Source organism: Balaenoptera borealis, assembly GCF_965194805.1.
Source record: "Balaenoptera borealis genome assembly, chromosome: 9".
Lineage (NCBI taxonomy): Eukaryota > Metazoa > Chordata > Mammalia > Artiodactyla > Balaenopteridae > Balaenoptera > Balaenoptera borealis.
In genome coordinates this window covers 27,228,691-27,240,785 of record NC_138873.1, presented here as the reverse complement: position 1 = coordinate 27,240,785, position 12,095 = coordinate 27,228,691, and the positions used below count along the sequence as shown (strand labels likewise).

Below are 12,095 nucleotides of genomic sequence, written 5' to 3'. Positions count from 1 at the left end.
CTAGTGACTGGTAAGAATAACAAACAGAGCAGGCAATAACATCTAAGCGGAAAAGGAAAAATGAAATTGTCTGTAGATCCAGGTTAATGTGCTACCTTGCAGAGAACAGGCTGTCTGCTAGATGATGCCCTTCTTAATAACCACATTCATTTCAGGACCGACCATATCTGGCACCAGGAAGCAGTCAAGGATGGACAAAGCAAAGAGGACACAAATTCAGAAAGTCACAGCTCTATGGACCAGAACTGTGTGGTCCAATAAAGTAGCCACAAGCCACATGTGGCTATATTTAAATTTAACTACAAGTAATTAAAATTTTAAAAATCAGTTTGCCGGTATAATAGCCATATTGCAAGTGCTCCTAGCCACATGTGGCCAGTAGTTATCATACTGGACAGTGCAGACGCAGGATACTTCCATCCCTGTCCTCCTGATGTACAAAGCTAGACTTGAAAGTGAGCATTCCTATTGCTCCGACAGACCTGATGAGAAATTCAGAATCAAAGCCAACAGTCTTAACCATCAAGAATATTAGAGATACCCAAGGTGCTTTATCGGCTTATTTTATTGAATGTGTCCATAAATTAGAGACATCTGGGGATATACAGAAAGTCTGGACATCCTTATCAGCAAAGGACTTTTTTCCCCTACTCTTCCGCCTCCGCCCCCCTGCCCTTGGTGTGGGGAAAGGTAGAAAAAGCAAAATGGTAGGGGATCAGAAAACTCCTTGATTTAAGTCTTTTATCCAAGGAGTTGCATAAACTGCCAAAAACAGATTTTTTTAGAAGCACTGACTCCCACCAGCCCTCTTTCCTTAAAAAAAAAAAAAATGCTAGAGGCAACTGAAAAGAACAGGAGATAGAAAGAGGAATTCAAGAGAATTACTAAGGACAAAATGGATAGCTATCCTAAATTACTGTTCCAGGACACCCAAGGAAAAAGTGCCTCAAATCAAGAACAATATTTCCAAAACTACACAGTGGCCAGGATTCAACAAATCCACATTAACATTAAAAGTTACCAAGTCCTAGGAGGCCAAATGATTTGCTACTAACTATTTAAAGTATTGAGTTTTCATCAAGAGAACACCCTGGTTCAACATCTAATTCATGGGCCAATAAAAGAATCACCTAAGTCACCTTCCAGTTACAGCATCAACAGATGCCTGAGGTGGGCTGGTCCTCAGATAGAAGCAGTGTCTGACAGTAAAATAAAATCAACTACAGTAATAAGACTCTACTTATTAGAACTTCCCTGTATCCAGTCTTTTAAAAATGAAGTAAAAATATACTTTTGGATTTAAACTAGAGAGTTTCAATTATATTTAATAAAAGCAAACAGATACATTACAGAACCAGGAGAGAGAGAGCGAGCCAGTCGTCTTCAGACACTGCATTCTATTTAAACACTCATTCTATCATTGCTCAAATATTTGCTTGCTACTTTGCCATGCTACCGCTCTGTGCCACACTGAGGAAAATGTGATCTCTCAGTGATACAACAATTTGAATGCGAGCTAAAATGTAATCAGCACGTCCGCAACAACAAAACTGATAACCTATCAGCTTAAGAATAGCTCGTGTATATTTGGGAAGGGGGTTGCAAGAATTAGGATACTGGAAAACTTAAAATGTAAGCCTTTAAGCCCTTCTTCAGAAATGCATGATGCTGCTGCCTGACTGATCATTGCAGCCCTGGCAGGGTGGCCATGAGACAGCGCTAAAGATGATGCAGTGCACGGGGACCAGAGAAGCCGGCGAGCTGCTGCTGGATTTCCCCCTTACGAAAGGACAGCACAAGAACTGGTCCTCTCCTTCCTGTAGCCAGCCCATCTCCACCTCTATACAGATGTAGCAGAGTTGCCATTAGAAGTTATACAACCTCACGGTCCCCTCCCTGCTCCCCAGCTTTTCCCCACACAGTCGTGCTCAGTGTTTGTTTTCCTCCTCTCTCAGCACTTCAAAATAGAAAAGGAAGTAATATCTTGACCCTCTGCCCATGGAAAGCCTGCACTCTTAGGTCACTCTATCCAACTCATCCCTCTTGAGGAACTCGCCTCATTAAACAGAAATCACCTGATGCACCTATGGAAGGTGGGGAGAGGTTCATTTTAACCTTGATAACTCATATTCCCTCCTCCTGATGAGGACAGTCGTTGGTAACTGTTTAAGTGAGCCTGTGAATATTAAAGCTCTCTAGGCCAAGAAAGCAGCCTGGGTCAGAAAGACAGCTGATCTGAAACCTACCAAATCTGCAAAAATCTGTTCCCCATTTCATGCATACACAGCCCTACGGAGTGTACAAATACTACCAGCAAACTGTGCTAGGAGGTCACCAGCACTCCACACAGTGTGTACCCCGAGCATAGTTGATAAAATGTGTTACACAGAGCGTGGGAAATGGGGGCTGTCTCCGGCTCTGACCAAAGGGTAGGGCTAATGCATACCTTTTGGTCTTCTGGAATTTCCATTCTTTTGCTGTTCATCTTCCTCATTAATGGTGAATAAACCAAGGGGGACTGGCCTTGCATTGGTCTTCTTCAGTCTCTCTTGTCGGAAAGCTGTAGCTGATCCAGGCATACCGCTGCTACTTGTTTTTTAATTATTAGTATATCAAAAATATATGCTTATATAATTGCAGCTCCCAGGAAGCTGCTAGTTTCTAAGCTGCCAGTTCATTTGAGCACTTGTAATAGATCCCCTATGGGTAAACAGTGTGCAAACAGCTGACAGATACTACCAGCCTCTTGGCAACTGAGGCCCCGCAGTTCCCCCTCACCTAGCAGCACCCCGCCTCCTCTGCAAGCCCCCTCCCACTTACTCTTCACAGGCACATGTGCTGGCTCAAGCTCGCTCACACACACTTACTCTCACACACTCTCTCTCACACTCTCACACTCTCACACTCTCACACACACACACACACACACACACACACACACACACACACACACACACACACACACTCCTTCCAGAAAGGCATGCAGGTCGGATGCTTCCCCCCACTGCCTAACCTGCTCGATCAGATCCCAGCTTCTCCTTCCTGCTGCGGCACCTTTTCCCAATCTTCTTTTCCTGCTACCGCACAGTAAAATATTCAGCACACACAGCACAGAGGGAAAAATAGGAGATGCTGCCGTTAACAGTTGCCCTGACAACCCTGACACAGCCTAATCAAGGAGGGCTGGGAGCGGCTCCATCTCTCCGGTGGAGCCGCCAGCCTGCCGGGATGCTGGTCCTGGGAACTTGCCAGCAGAGGGTTCCAGCGTGAGGCGAGCAGCCCAGCCGCTGGGCAGCTCCCTCTTCCAATCGGCGGCAGAAGCAGCAGGAGGGGAGGAAAAATGCAGGCGTGCTTGCAGAGGCAGCAGGGGACTCCCCAGCTGGGAGAAAGGGGCTCAAGGCAAGACGGCTTTTTCTTCTTTGGGGGGCCAGGTTTTCCATCGTGATAATGACTGCGAGCCCCTGGATGAATGAAGGCATGGCTGGTACCCCATGGCTCGCTTCACACTCAGTAACACATCCCAGTTTCCCTGACATTCTTACAACCCCAGAGTCTGTATAAACGCAGGCTTGGTGGCAACTGTCCTGAGGACCTGTGTGGCCCTGTACCCGAGACCCTCCAGGGAAGAGAACTGTGCCTGTTCTCACAGAGACCACAATTTGGAATACCCCTTCTGCGAGTCTAGCCGAAAGGACACAAATGAGACACTACGATCCTCCAATGGGAAAAAAGCTGCCTTGATTATATCCAGCAAACTCCCCCCCAGATCCCACTGCTCTGGGCGAGTCCCTAGCAGCAATGCTGAGCAATTCTCAACACTTGACCCAATTTTAGTTCTTTTCTGGACTGATTTCTCCAAAGCACACAATCATGTGATTATTGTTTTCTCCTGAAATAAGCTTTCTCACTTTATAAGACTCTCCGTTTCTAGGCTGCCTAAAATTTATACTGTGTGCAAAAAAACCTAAATATACAATAAATGACATTAAAAAGTCAACCTCCAAATTAAGAAAATAATCTTTGTTCTTTTTGTTTCTGCCTTTTAATCAAATTCAAGTCGGCTTAGAAAGTCCAAAGCAATCCTCCCACTCCCAGCCCACTCTTATTTTTTTCTCCATCCTTAAACTTATCCAAGAGGGGAACGCAGGGACTCTGAAGCGAGGAAAATATCCTCTCTAAATCCTTTGCATGGAAGAGTAACTTCAGACAAGTCACTACCCTCTTGGTACCTCAGTTTTCTCTGTAAAATTGGGGTGATGACATTTCTCTCATAGGATTAGGGGCAAGGATTGAATGATGGTGGTGCTAGCAGTAAGAAGTGCTTAATAAATAGCAGCTGCTTTAATTATATCTTCTAATACATTGTTGTAACTAGTTCATTTTTGCTTCATAATTATTTAAGGTGTTTCCAGTTCAACTGTTAACTCCATCAAGGAACATTTCTGCTTTTTATCTACTTAGATTGCCCAGTCTAGGACTGGAAATGTACTAAACGGTTAGCAAATCCCTGCTGAAAAAAAAGAGATAAATCTTCATAAATCTTCCCCTCCAAAGGCTGGGAGATTTAATTAAGTTAACATGTTTAGATTTGTGGCTTAGAGAAACATAGGAAATTTCAGAAACGGAGTTTATTTAAAATCATGTTAACCTGTGATGTAGGCATTTGGAATAAAAGACTGGAAAACGAGCTGAATGGTCTGAGAAGGCATCTGAATCAGCATCATTTTACACACAAGGAAGCTGAGGCCCACGAAGTGAAGTTTCTTGCCCAAGTCAAATGTTAGTTGGCAGCAAGTCTACGATGAAAATTTAGATTCCCTTCTTCCTACTCCAGTGCTTCTCCTTCTGACAAATACTTGGCCTACAAGGTTTAGAATCTTAGATCCCTCTTCAACTTCTACAGAGATGGCAAGATGTGGAAAGGAAAGGAAAGGGAGGATCCATGCCTTGAAATAAACAGTGGATACAAACTGGTTAATGTATTTCCATAACCTTCTGTAACTGGTAAACTTTTTTCTGAATTAAATAATTTTTTACTTCCTATTTATTTTTCTTTAATCAGATGATCAATAAACACAGGCCAATGATCACACATAAACATATTTGTGAAATATTTTCAAATCTACTTCAGTTTCTTTCTTCTATTTCTAGAGAATCAGGCTAGTACTTACAAAAGCAACATACACACAAAGTATAGTTGAAACTACCTTTTGGTAGAGAAAATGAAAATCAGTGTCTTGGGCAAATAACAGATTTCATTCAGAAATATTCCTCATCCAAATAAAGCTAACAGCTTCTGATCATCTCCATTGAGTTTAATAAAAGTATTACTGAAAGAAATGAAGAAAAAGGGATCTTTTTCTCCACCTTCCAAATAAAAAAATGAAAATGACTATATTTATTCATTGTCCTAGAATGACAACAAAAATCCTTCCTAAGAGTGGTTTTTGAAAAGCAAAGTGGGTGCTCAAATTCAAATGACCTCTGCAGAAGATGTCCATTCCATTACTTTCAAGGATGGCCTCAGTCGTTTTATGGGAGAAATGCAACAGCAAAGCAAATACTACTTAGCGTTTAAGTCGTCCAGACAAGATTACAAATTTCGGGAAGGAGTGCTCCTTGAGGTCTGTGGCTGCACTCAAGGCACCCAGCAGAACGAAGGTCCCGGGGAAGAGAGATCACAGGACAGCCCAGCTCTACTGCCCAATCCTGGCAATAAATGGTTTTCCGCTTCTGTCAACTTCGGTGGAAGACCCCTCAGTGACACAGACCGAATTTTTCATGCTCTAGCCTGAGGGTCTCCTGGAGAATTTTGATTTGTCTCAAAATGTGAAAACCACCAAAATGGCTGTTTTGTTTTGCTTTGTTTTTAAAAGAATACGAGTTATACTTAAAATCATTTATTGGGGGAAATGAAAGGCTACCAAAGGAGGTCAGAGGTTGACACCATCATGTAACCCATAAGGCAAGGGGGCCTCAAGAATAGGAATATAATAGCCCATCATCTGGGAACATGTTCAACTTTATGTCTGACGCTGTGCTAGGTGTGTTAGATATGTTATCTTTGTTAGTTACAATAGCCTCAAGAGAGAGGAGTTACCACCTGACAGATCAGGAAACTGAGAAGTTCAAGTTAACACAGCTAGTTAAATCACCGAGTCAGGATTAAACCTAGGCCCATCTGCTCTAACGCCAAGATGCTTTCATCCTGCTGCCCTGTCAATCCTGACTCCAGCACCAACTAACTGCACCTCAGTCACAGCTGGGACTAGTCACAGGGAAGCAAACAGCTCAAGATCAAATAATCATAAAAAAGGATTTTTTTCCTACCCATGAAGTACACATTTCTTACCTCATTTAAGACATATGAAAACATTTGAGATTAGTTTCTTAAATGCTCAAACTCAGCCTTTAACAGATACGGGGGTTAAGTTATATAATTCCAGGACTGCTGTGGCTTGATCCCTGTAGGGGCAGAGCTTGGGGCTACAGTCTTCTCCTTTTTACACCCTGACCCAAAATAAAAGCAAATGTGGAAAGGGGGATAGTGAGACCTTAAATTTAAATATCCCCAGAAGTAAAACGAATACCACTGTGAATTTCTTTACGGTTCCTCAGCACTAGTAAGTGTTTTCAGTGTGGCACAATTGCCTTTGCATGCTGCCTGCACATACAGGAGCTTAATTCAGTTCCCATGGGAACTGGGGCAGGTAGACTTCCCAGAGTCAATCAGGTTTTGCAATTGTGTTGTTTAAATTGTTAAAATAGCAAGTGATATAGTAACGGAGACCTTGTATAAATGAGAGAAATGAGCCACTGCCTGGTGCAAGAGGGTAGATTTTTACAACTAGCCTGGCTCTGTACAGAGAAAACAATGTTTGCAGAACAGTCACAAAATGTACTCGCAATCATAGGTGGAAAGTGGTACCACTCACCCCTGCTATGAACCAAACAGGCCAACAGGCCCTTGGGCAGCTGCTGTTCCCACCCCACCCACAGCCCCACTCCCTTAGTACACAGTGAATTTATGTCTGTCTGTCCTTCTACCCTGGCTGCCTGGCACCAAGCCATGCACATGAAACCAAGTTAAACTTGCTGATCTAGCAGGGAAGTCAGCTCATGACTTGGGCCTTGCGGTCACGATGTTAAATAAAAGACTAAATACATGTAGGCACACGCATCCAAACACACACCTTCAGGCTTCTGTTCACATTTATGCTTCCTAAGCTTTTGTGACCATAAAACTGGAAAATAGCATAGCCCCTGAGTGCATTTAAGAATATCCTCTTGCAAAGAGAAATCTGTTTAACCAGTGAGAAAGCATACCTAGCTTTTTCTTTCTAAAAGCCTAGTGAGCTTTACAGAAACGTTACTGAAATGGTAAAGAGGCTGACTGTACTAATCAAGTGCTGTAGTTGAAAACAAAAATTATTACTGCTGGATTGAATGGTCAGTCACTGGTAAATTACAGTTCTACAGCCATATTAGTTAGTTACTTTTCAATGGGGCCCAGGAGCGCCAAAATGCTTTCCCATAATTTCTATGCTAGAGGAGATGATTAATTCTTCAAAACTACTGGACTTCAGTCATCTTTTAAATTCTCTATGCATCTCCCCCAAAGTAAGCTGCAATTTACTTCTAGCAGGAGTTTTAGAAATCCACATGTTAATGTAATATTTTTAAAAACCTCACATCGTTTGAAAATGACAAAGCCAGCATAGGTTGACATGAAATCAAACAACCCCTAGGGAACAAAGGGTCCCAGCAGGTTCTTTGCCATCCCCATTCTTGAAGTTAAAGGGCTCCCTTACAGTTTCCTAGAATGACTCCACTTCCTGATGGCTCCTGTGGCAATAAAGGCACAACATTCTGCCATCCTGCAGCATTATGCAGAGCTTCCGATAGGTTGCTGGAAAAAGAAATACTCACAAAGGCAGACTGACACTTTGAAAGGAAAATAAAGCAGGTTTGCTTTGATCTTCCTTACCACCTTTTGTTAACAGGCTTATAAGAAAAACAGTAAATACTACCCTAGTAGTGACGTGCCATCAACCAAGAAGTACCAGGTCCCTGCCGTGCCTTTTATAACATTTCTATAAGTCTTTGCTGCATGAACACTTCGTGGTGCCAGCAGAGTCCACTTTCCCATGTCTGCTCTGCCATAAACAAATTTAAAACCTCCAGGGTTCAGTTATCTGAATGTAAGGTGTGGACACTAAGTCTTCCTGAAAACCCTTTCCTAAACATTATGTATCACTAGCTAAGTTGCAAATATTATAAAAACGCCACATTAAACTTTAACCCAGTAACATATGCTAGAATGCCTTTAGGCCCTCCTGTTCATTATTCTCAGTGATAATACTTTATTAATGTACATTACATGGACTTCTGAATTCCTTGACAAAAGTTAAAATGTGCACAGAAGCTTCTTTCCTCTAATAATAACACCCTTATTAGTTTAGACATGCAATTTTACAGATTCAAAATGAGGCACAGAAATCAATCACTGGATTCAACAGAAGAATCAGACGCCCAGGGTAGTGTTTCTAAAAGTTACCTAATCCATCACTGGTCTGTGAGCAAGTTACATGTTTAATATACATATATTTTTTTAATTTTTGTATAGCATCCTGAACCAGTGTTTTTTTTTTTAAATTTTTATTTATTTATTTATTTTATGGCTGTGTTGGGTCTTCGTTTCTGTGCGAGGGCTTTCTCTAGTTGTGGCAAGTGGGGGCCACTCTTCATCGCGGTGCGCGGGCTTCTCACTATTGCGGCCTCTCTTGTTGCGGAGCACAGGCTCCAGATGCGCAGGCTCAGCAATTGTGGCTCACGGGCCTAGTCGCTCCGCGGCATGTGGGATCCTCCCAGACCAGGGCTCGAACCCGTGTCCCCTGCACTGGCAGGCAGATTCTCAACCACTGCGCCACCAGGGAAGCCCACATGTTTAATTTTTGAGCCGCACAATTAGAAAGATAAGAAAAGAAATGGGTTCCCTGTCTTGCTTCAGGACTGGTAAAATGTCAAGGATGCGAGATGAGGTGCTTTGGCGGATGACACTGGAGGGCAAGCAGCGGCCAAGTCATATAATTGTTCTCCCACCAAACGAGGACAAGGAGTCACTGAGTGGTGCTGACTAAACGTGTGATCCAGACAGGCCAGTCTGGCAGCTGGTGTTGGATGGGTTGGAAGGGAGAAGGAGTGAGACTTGAGAAAGAAAAACTTGTCACATAATAACTTGGTCCTGGTGGAGAAAACAGATCTCAACCGGTGGCTGGGGGGACAGAAGGCAAAAGACAGGAAAACAAGAATCACTCATTCACTCATGGTTTTTGTTGTTGTTGTTTTTAAACAGGCATTCCCCGGCATGTGGAAGACTTATTTCAGGGGAATGAGCATGGATACCAAATGCCCTCAATAGTCCAAATAAAAGCTGAGAAGCGGGCAGTGGGAAGGAAAGGAGGTTAATGTCCTTATAAAAGATTCGGATGAGAACGAGGGCTTTATATCTGCAGATAAAACAAAGCTGAGAGATGGCTAGAATCAGGACCAAAATTATCTCAACAGATTGAAATAACGGACTATAGCTAAAAAGATTAACTTAGTCGTGATAACTATGAACACCTCTTATTACATTAAAAAGGAACAACTGCACGGGTACAAAATGAAGACCTACCCAAGCTTTAGCAGATACAAGGAAGGAGGGCCCTCGGACAGTAAGCTCACTATACTTCAGTGTGATGAGGCAGTAAAAATCCTAACAGCATCATGGGCGGTATCAGCAGAGAGCCAGCATGCTGAGTCAGCGGAACAAGGCTTCTTTATTTTTTGGTCCTCAGATCACATGGTCTGAGCTAGATATTTCAAATGGGATGATAAATTAGAACATATTCAGAAGAGAACAACCTAGGACTTATCATAAAGATCCTAAGCCATAACACAGGAGGATCGTTTGAAAGAAAGTACATTTCCTCTAGAGAAAATAAGACTCTGGAAGAATAAAATAAATGAATTAAAGGTTAACTTTCAGTGTAGTTCAAGAAGAGAGACTGAGGTCCGGTGATTGGAAGTTACCGGAATGTAACGAGCTGTGCTTTCCATCACTGAGCACTGCCGTGCACAAACACTGATCTGGGGCGATGTGTTGGATTAATGCACTGTGTACAGGTTGGATTTTTAGACTCTAGAGTCCCTTCTGATCCTGAGATTCTGTGACCTGGTGAAAACGGAAACTAGAGTTATATCCCCACGGGAAAACAGTCAGGCAGAAAGAAAAAGCCTGAGATTCAGATAGCCCTTTTCCTTGCAGTCACTGTATCTCTATACTTAAACTTCACAGGGCTTCACTTTGTGGGAAGCTCTGCAGTTGTACTGTTTTACTCATTCGACTGATGCCCCCCAGAGGTTTTAGACGTAAAGCTAAATAACGAAAACAATGGAAGCCTCCCTCAGTGGGTGTTTCCGTGGGTGTTTTGGATAGAAGAGGCCCACTCTACGATTTCTGCACCTGCAGTTTGCAGGCCTCCCTCCTCTCTTACCCACCCACAAATTAATGAAAACGTACTGTGTGAAAAACTCTGGGGAAGAGGGGATAAAGGTGAATAAGATATACAGGTTTCCCTTAATGGCACAATTTATTATGGATGGCTCACTGTGGCTACATGACTTGAGAGATGAGATCTAAAGGTTTGGGAGTGAAAAGCAATAAGTATAAACCAATTCAGTATATTACTTTAAGGACATTTTAAGGAGAATGATAGTCCTAAGTCTTTAGGTCAGTAAAAACATACATCATAGTAATTTGTCGTGGGCAACATGACCAGAGAGAAGATTTTTGTCATGATTTTAAAGACACTGACACGTGACTGTTGGTTAAATTTAAACATGTTTTACCTGCAGAAATTCTCTCACAAATAACCTGCAATAACTTGACATGCATATCCTTTTGAACACTTCCTTATGTATAAATTAAAATGTTTGTTGCATTTTGCAAAATGTCAGTTCTCCAAAAATGTGTCCGTATATTTCTGTACCTGCAGTGTAGTAAAGGTTTAGATGAAACCCTATAATTATAGTGGCACACTGTCACGTAGGTTTCAAGCAGCGAAATAAACAGTGCAGCTCAGAAAAAAAAAAAAAAATTGGAGAGGCCAAGAACAATGTGTTTCAGGCTGTACTGAGACTTCCCTCCAACCCTTATCCTTTGCTGCTTCGCTGCTCTTCCCAATTCTTTCTCCTAAAACTAAAACTGACATCAATTAAGATTTTTTTTTTCCAATTTAGGAAGGCTTAATAACCTCTTTTTACCTTTAGATTAAAATTTTCTCTCTTAAAAAGTAATCTAAGTGTTTTGAATAATTCTGGGGCAAACCCTTGATTTTCTTTCTAAGGGCCAACGTATCACGGTCAGGGTTCTCCAGAGACACAGAACACAGAATTAAAAAAGAAAAAAAAAACACAGGATAGTACTTTTGGTTCTGTGTCTCTGGAGAAAAATATAATACATAAAATGTATATAAAGAGATTTATTTTAAGGAAAAATAGCTGCTGCGATTGTGGAGGCTGGCAAGTCCAAAATTGTAGGGAAGGTCAGTAGGCTAAAACTCAGGCATGATTTCTATATTATAGCCTTGAGGCAAAATTCCTCCTTCTCTGGGAAACCCCTGAAGGCCTTCAATGATTGGATCAGGCCCCCTAGATTATTGAAGGTAATCTATTTTACTTAAAGTCAACTGACTGTAAATGTTAATCATATCTGCAAAATACCTACACAGCAACATCTGGCCTAGTGTTTGACCAAGCAACTGGGCACTGTAGCCTAGCCAGGTTGACACATATAATTAACCATCTCGGTCAGTGACCCCAGAAAGATCCAGACACTCTATCCCACACTGAAATCAACATGCTGCAAATGAAAGCATGCCAGTCAAAGGTCTATGTGTCAATGATCATAACCTTCATTGAATAGGCCGGATACTATCTACTCAAATCATTTCCCAATATTGCAATGCTCTGTTAAAATAATATTCATAAACTGGGGACAGGACATCTCAGAGTAGACCTATTAAATCCCCCTATATATTTTCACTAATGGT

At 42.1% G+C, this 12,095-nt stretch overlaps 1 protein-coding gene and 1 long non-coding RNA gene across 9 annotated transcripts in view; one reads left to right on the top strand and one right to left on the bottom strand.

Moving 5' to 3' along the window:
* The window catches only part of LOC309635021, a 517,380-nt gene that overhangs the window by 138,899 nt on the left and 366,386 nt on the right, over nt 1-12,095 (top strand). The gene's annotated exons all lie outside the window — the stretch shown is intronic.
* MAP7 (microtubule associated protein 7) overlaps nt 1-12,095 on the bottom strand; it is a 161,333-nt gene that overhangs the window by 135,261 nt on the left and 13,977 nt on the right. For 4 of the 8 annotated variants that reach the window (XM_082405679.1, XM_082405684.1, XM_082405685.1 and 1 more), the window contains exon 1: nt 2,447-2,586. The exons of the other annotated variants lie outside the window; for them this stretch is intronic. In XM_082405679.1, coding sequence (XP_082261805.1) covers nt 2,447-2,579 — 133 coding nt within the window. In that variant the 5' untranslated portion in view covers nt 2,580-2,586. Of the gene's footprint in view, nt 1-2,446; nt 2,587-12,095 lie in introns of those variants that run through there. 8 annotated transcript variants of the gene reach the window in all.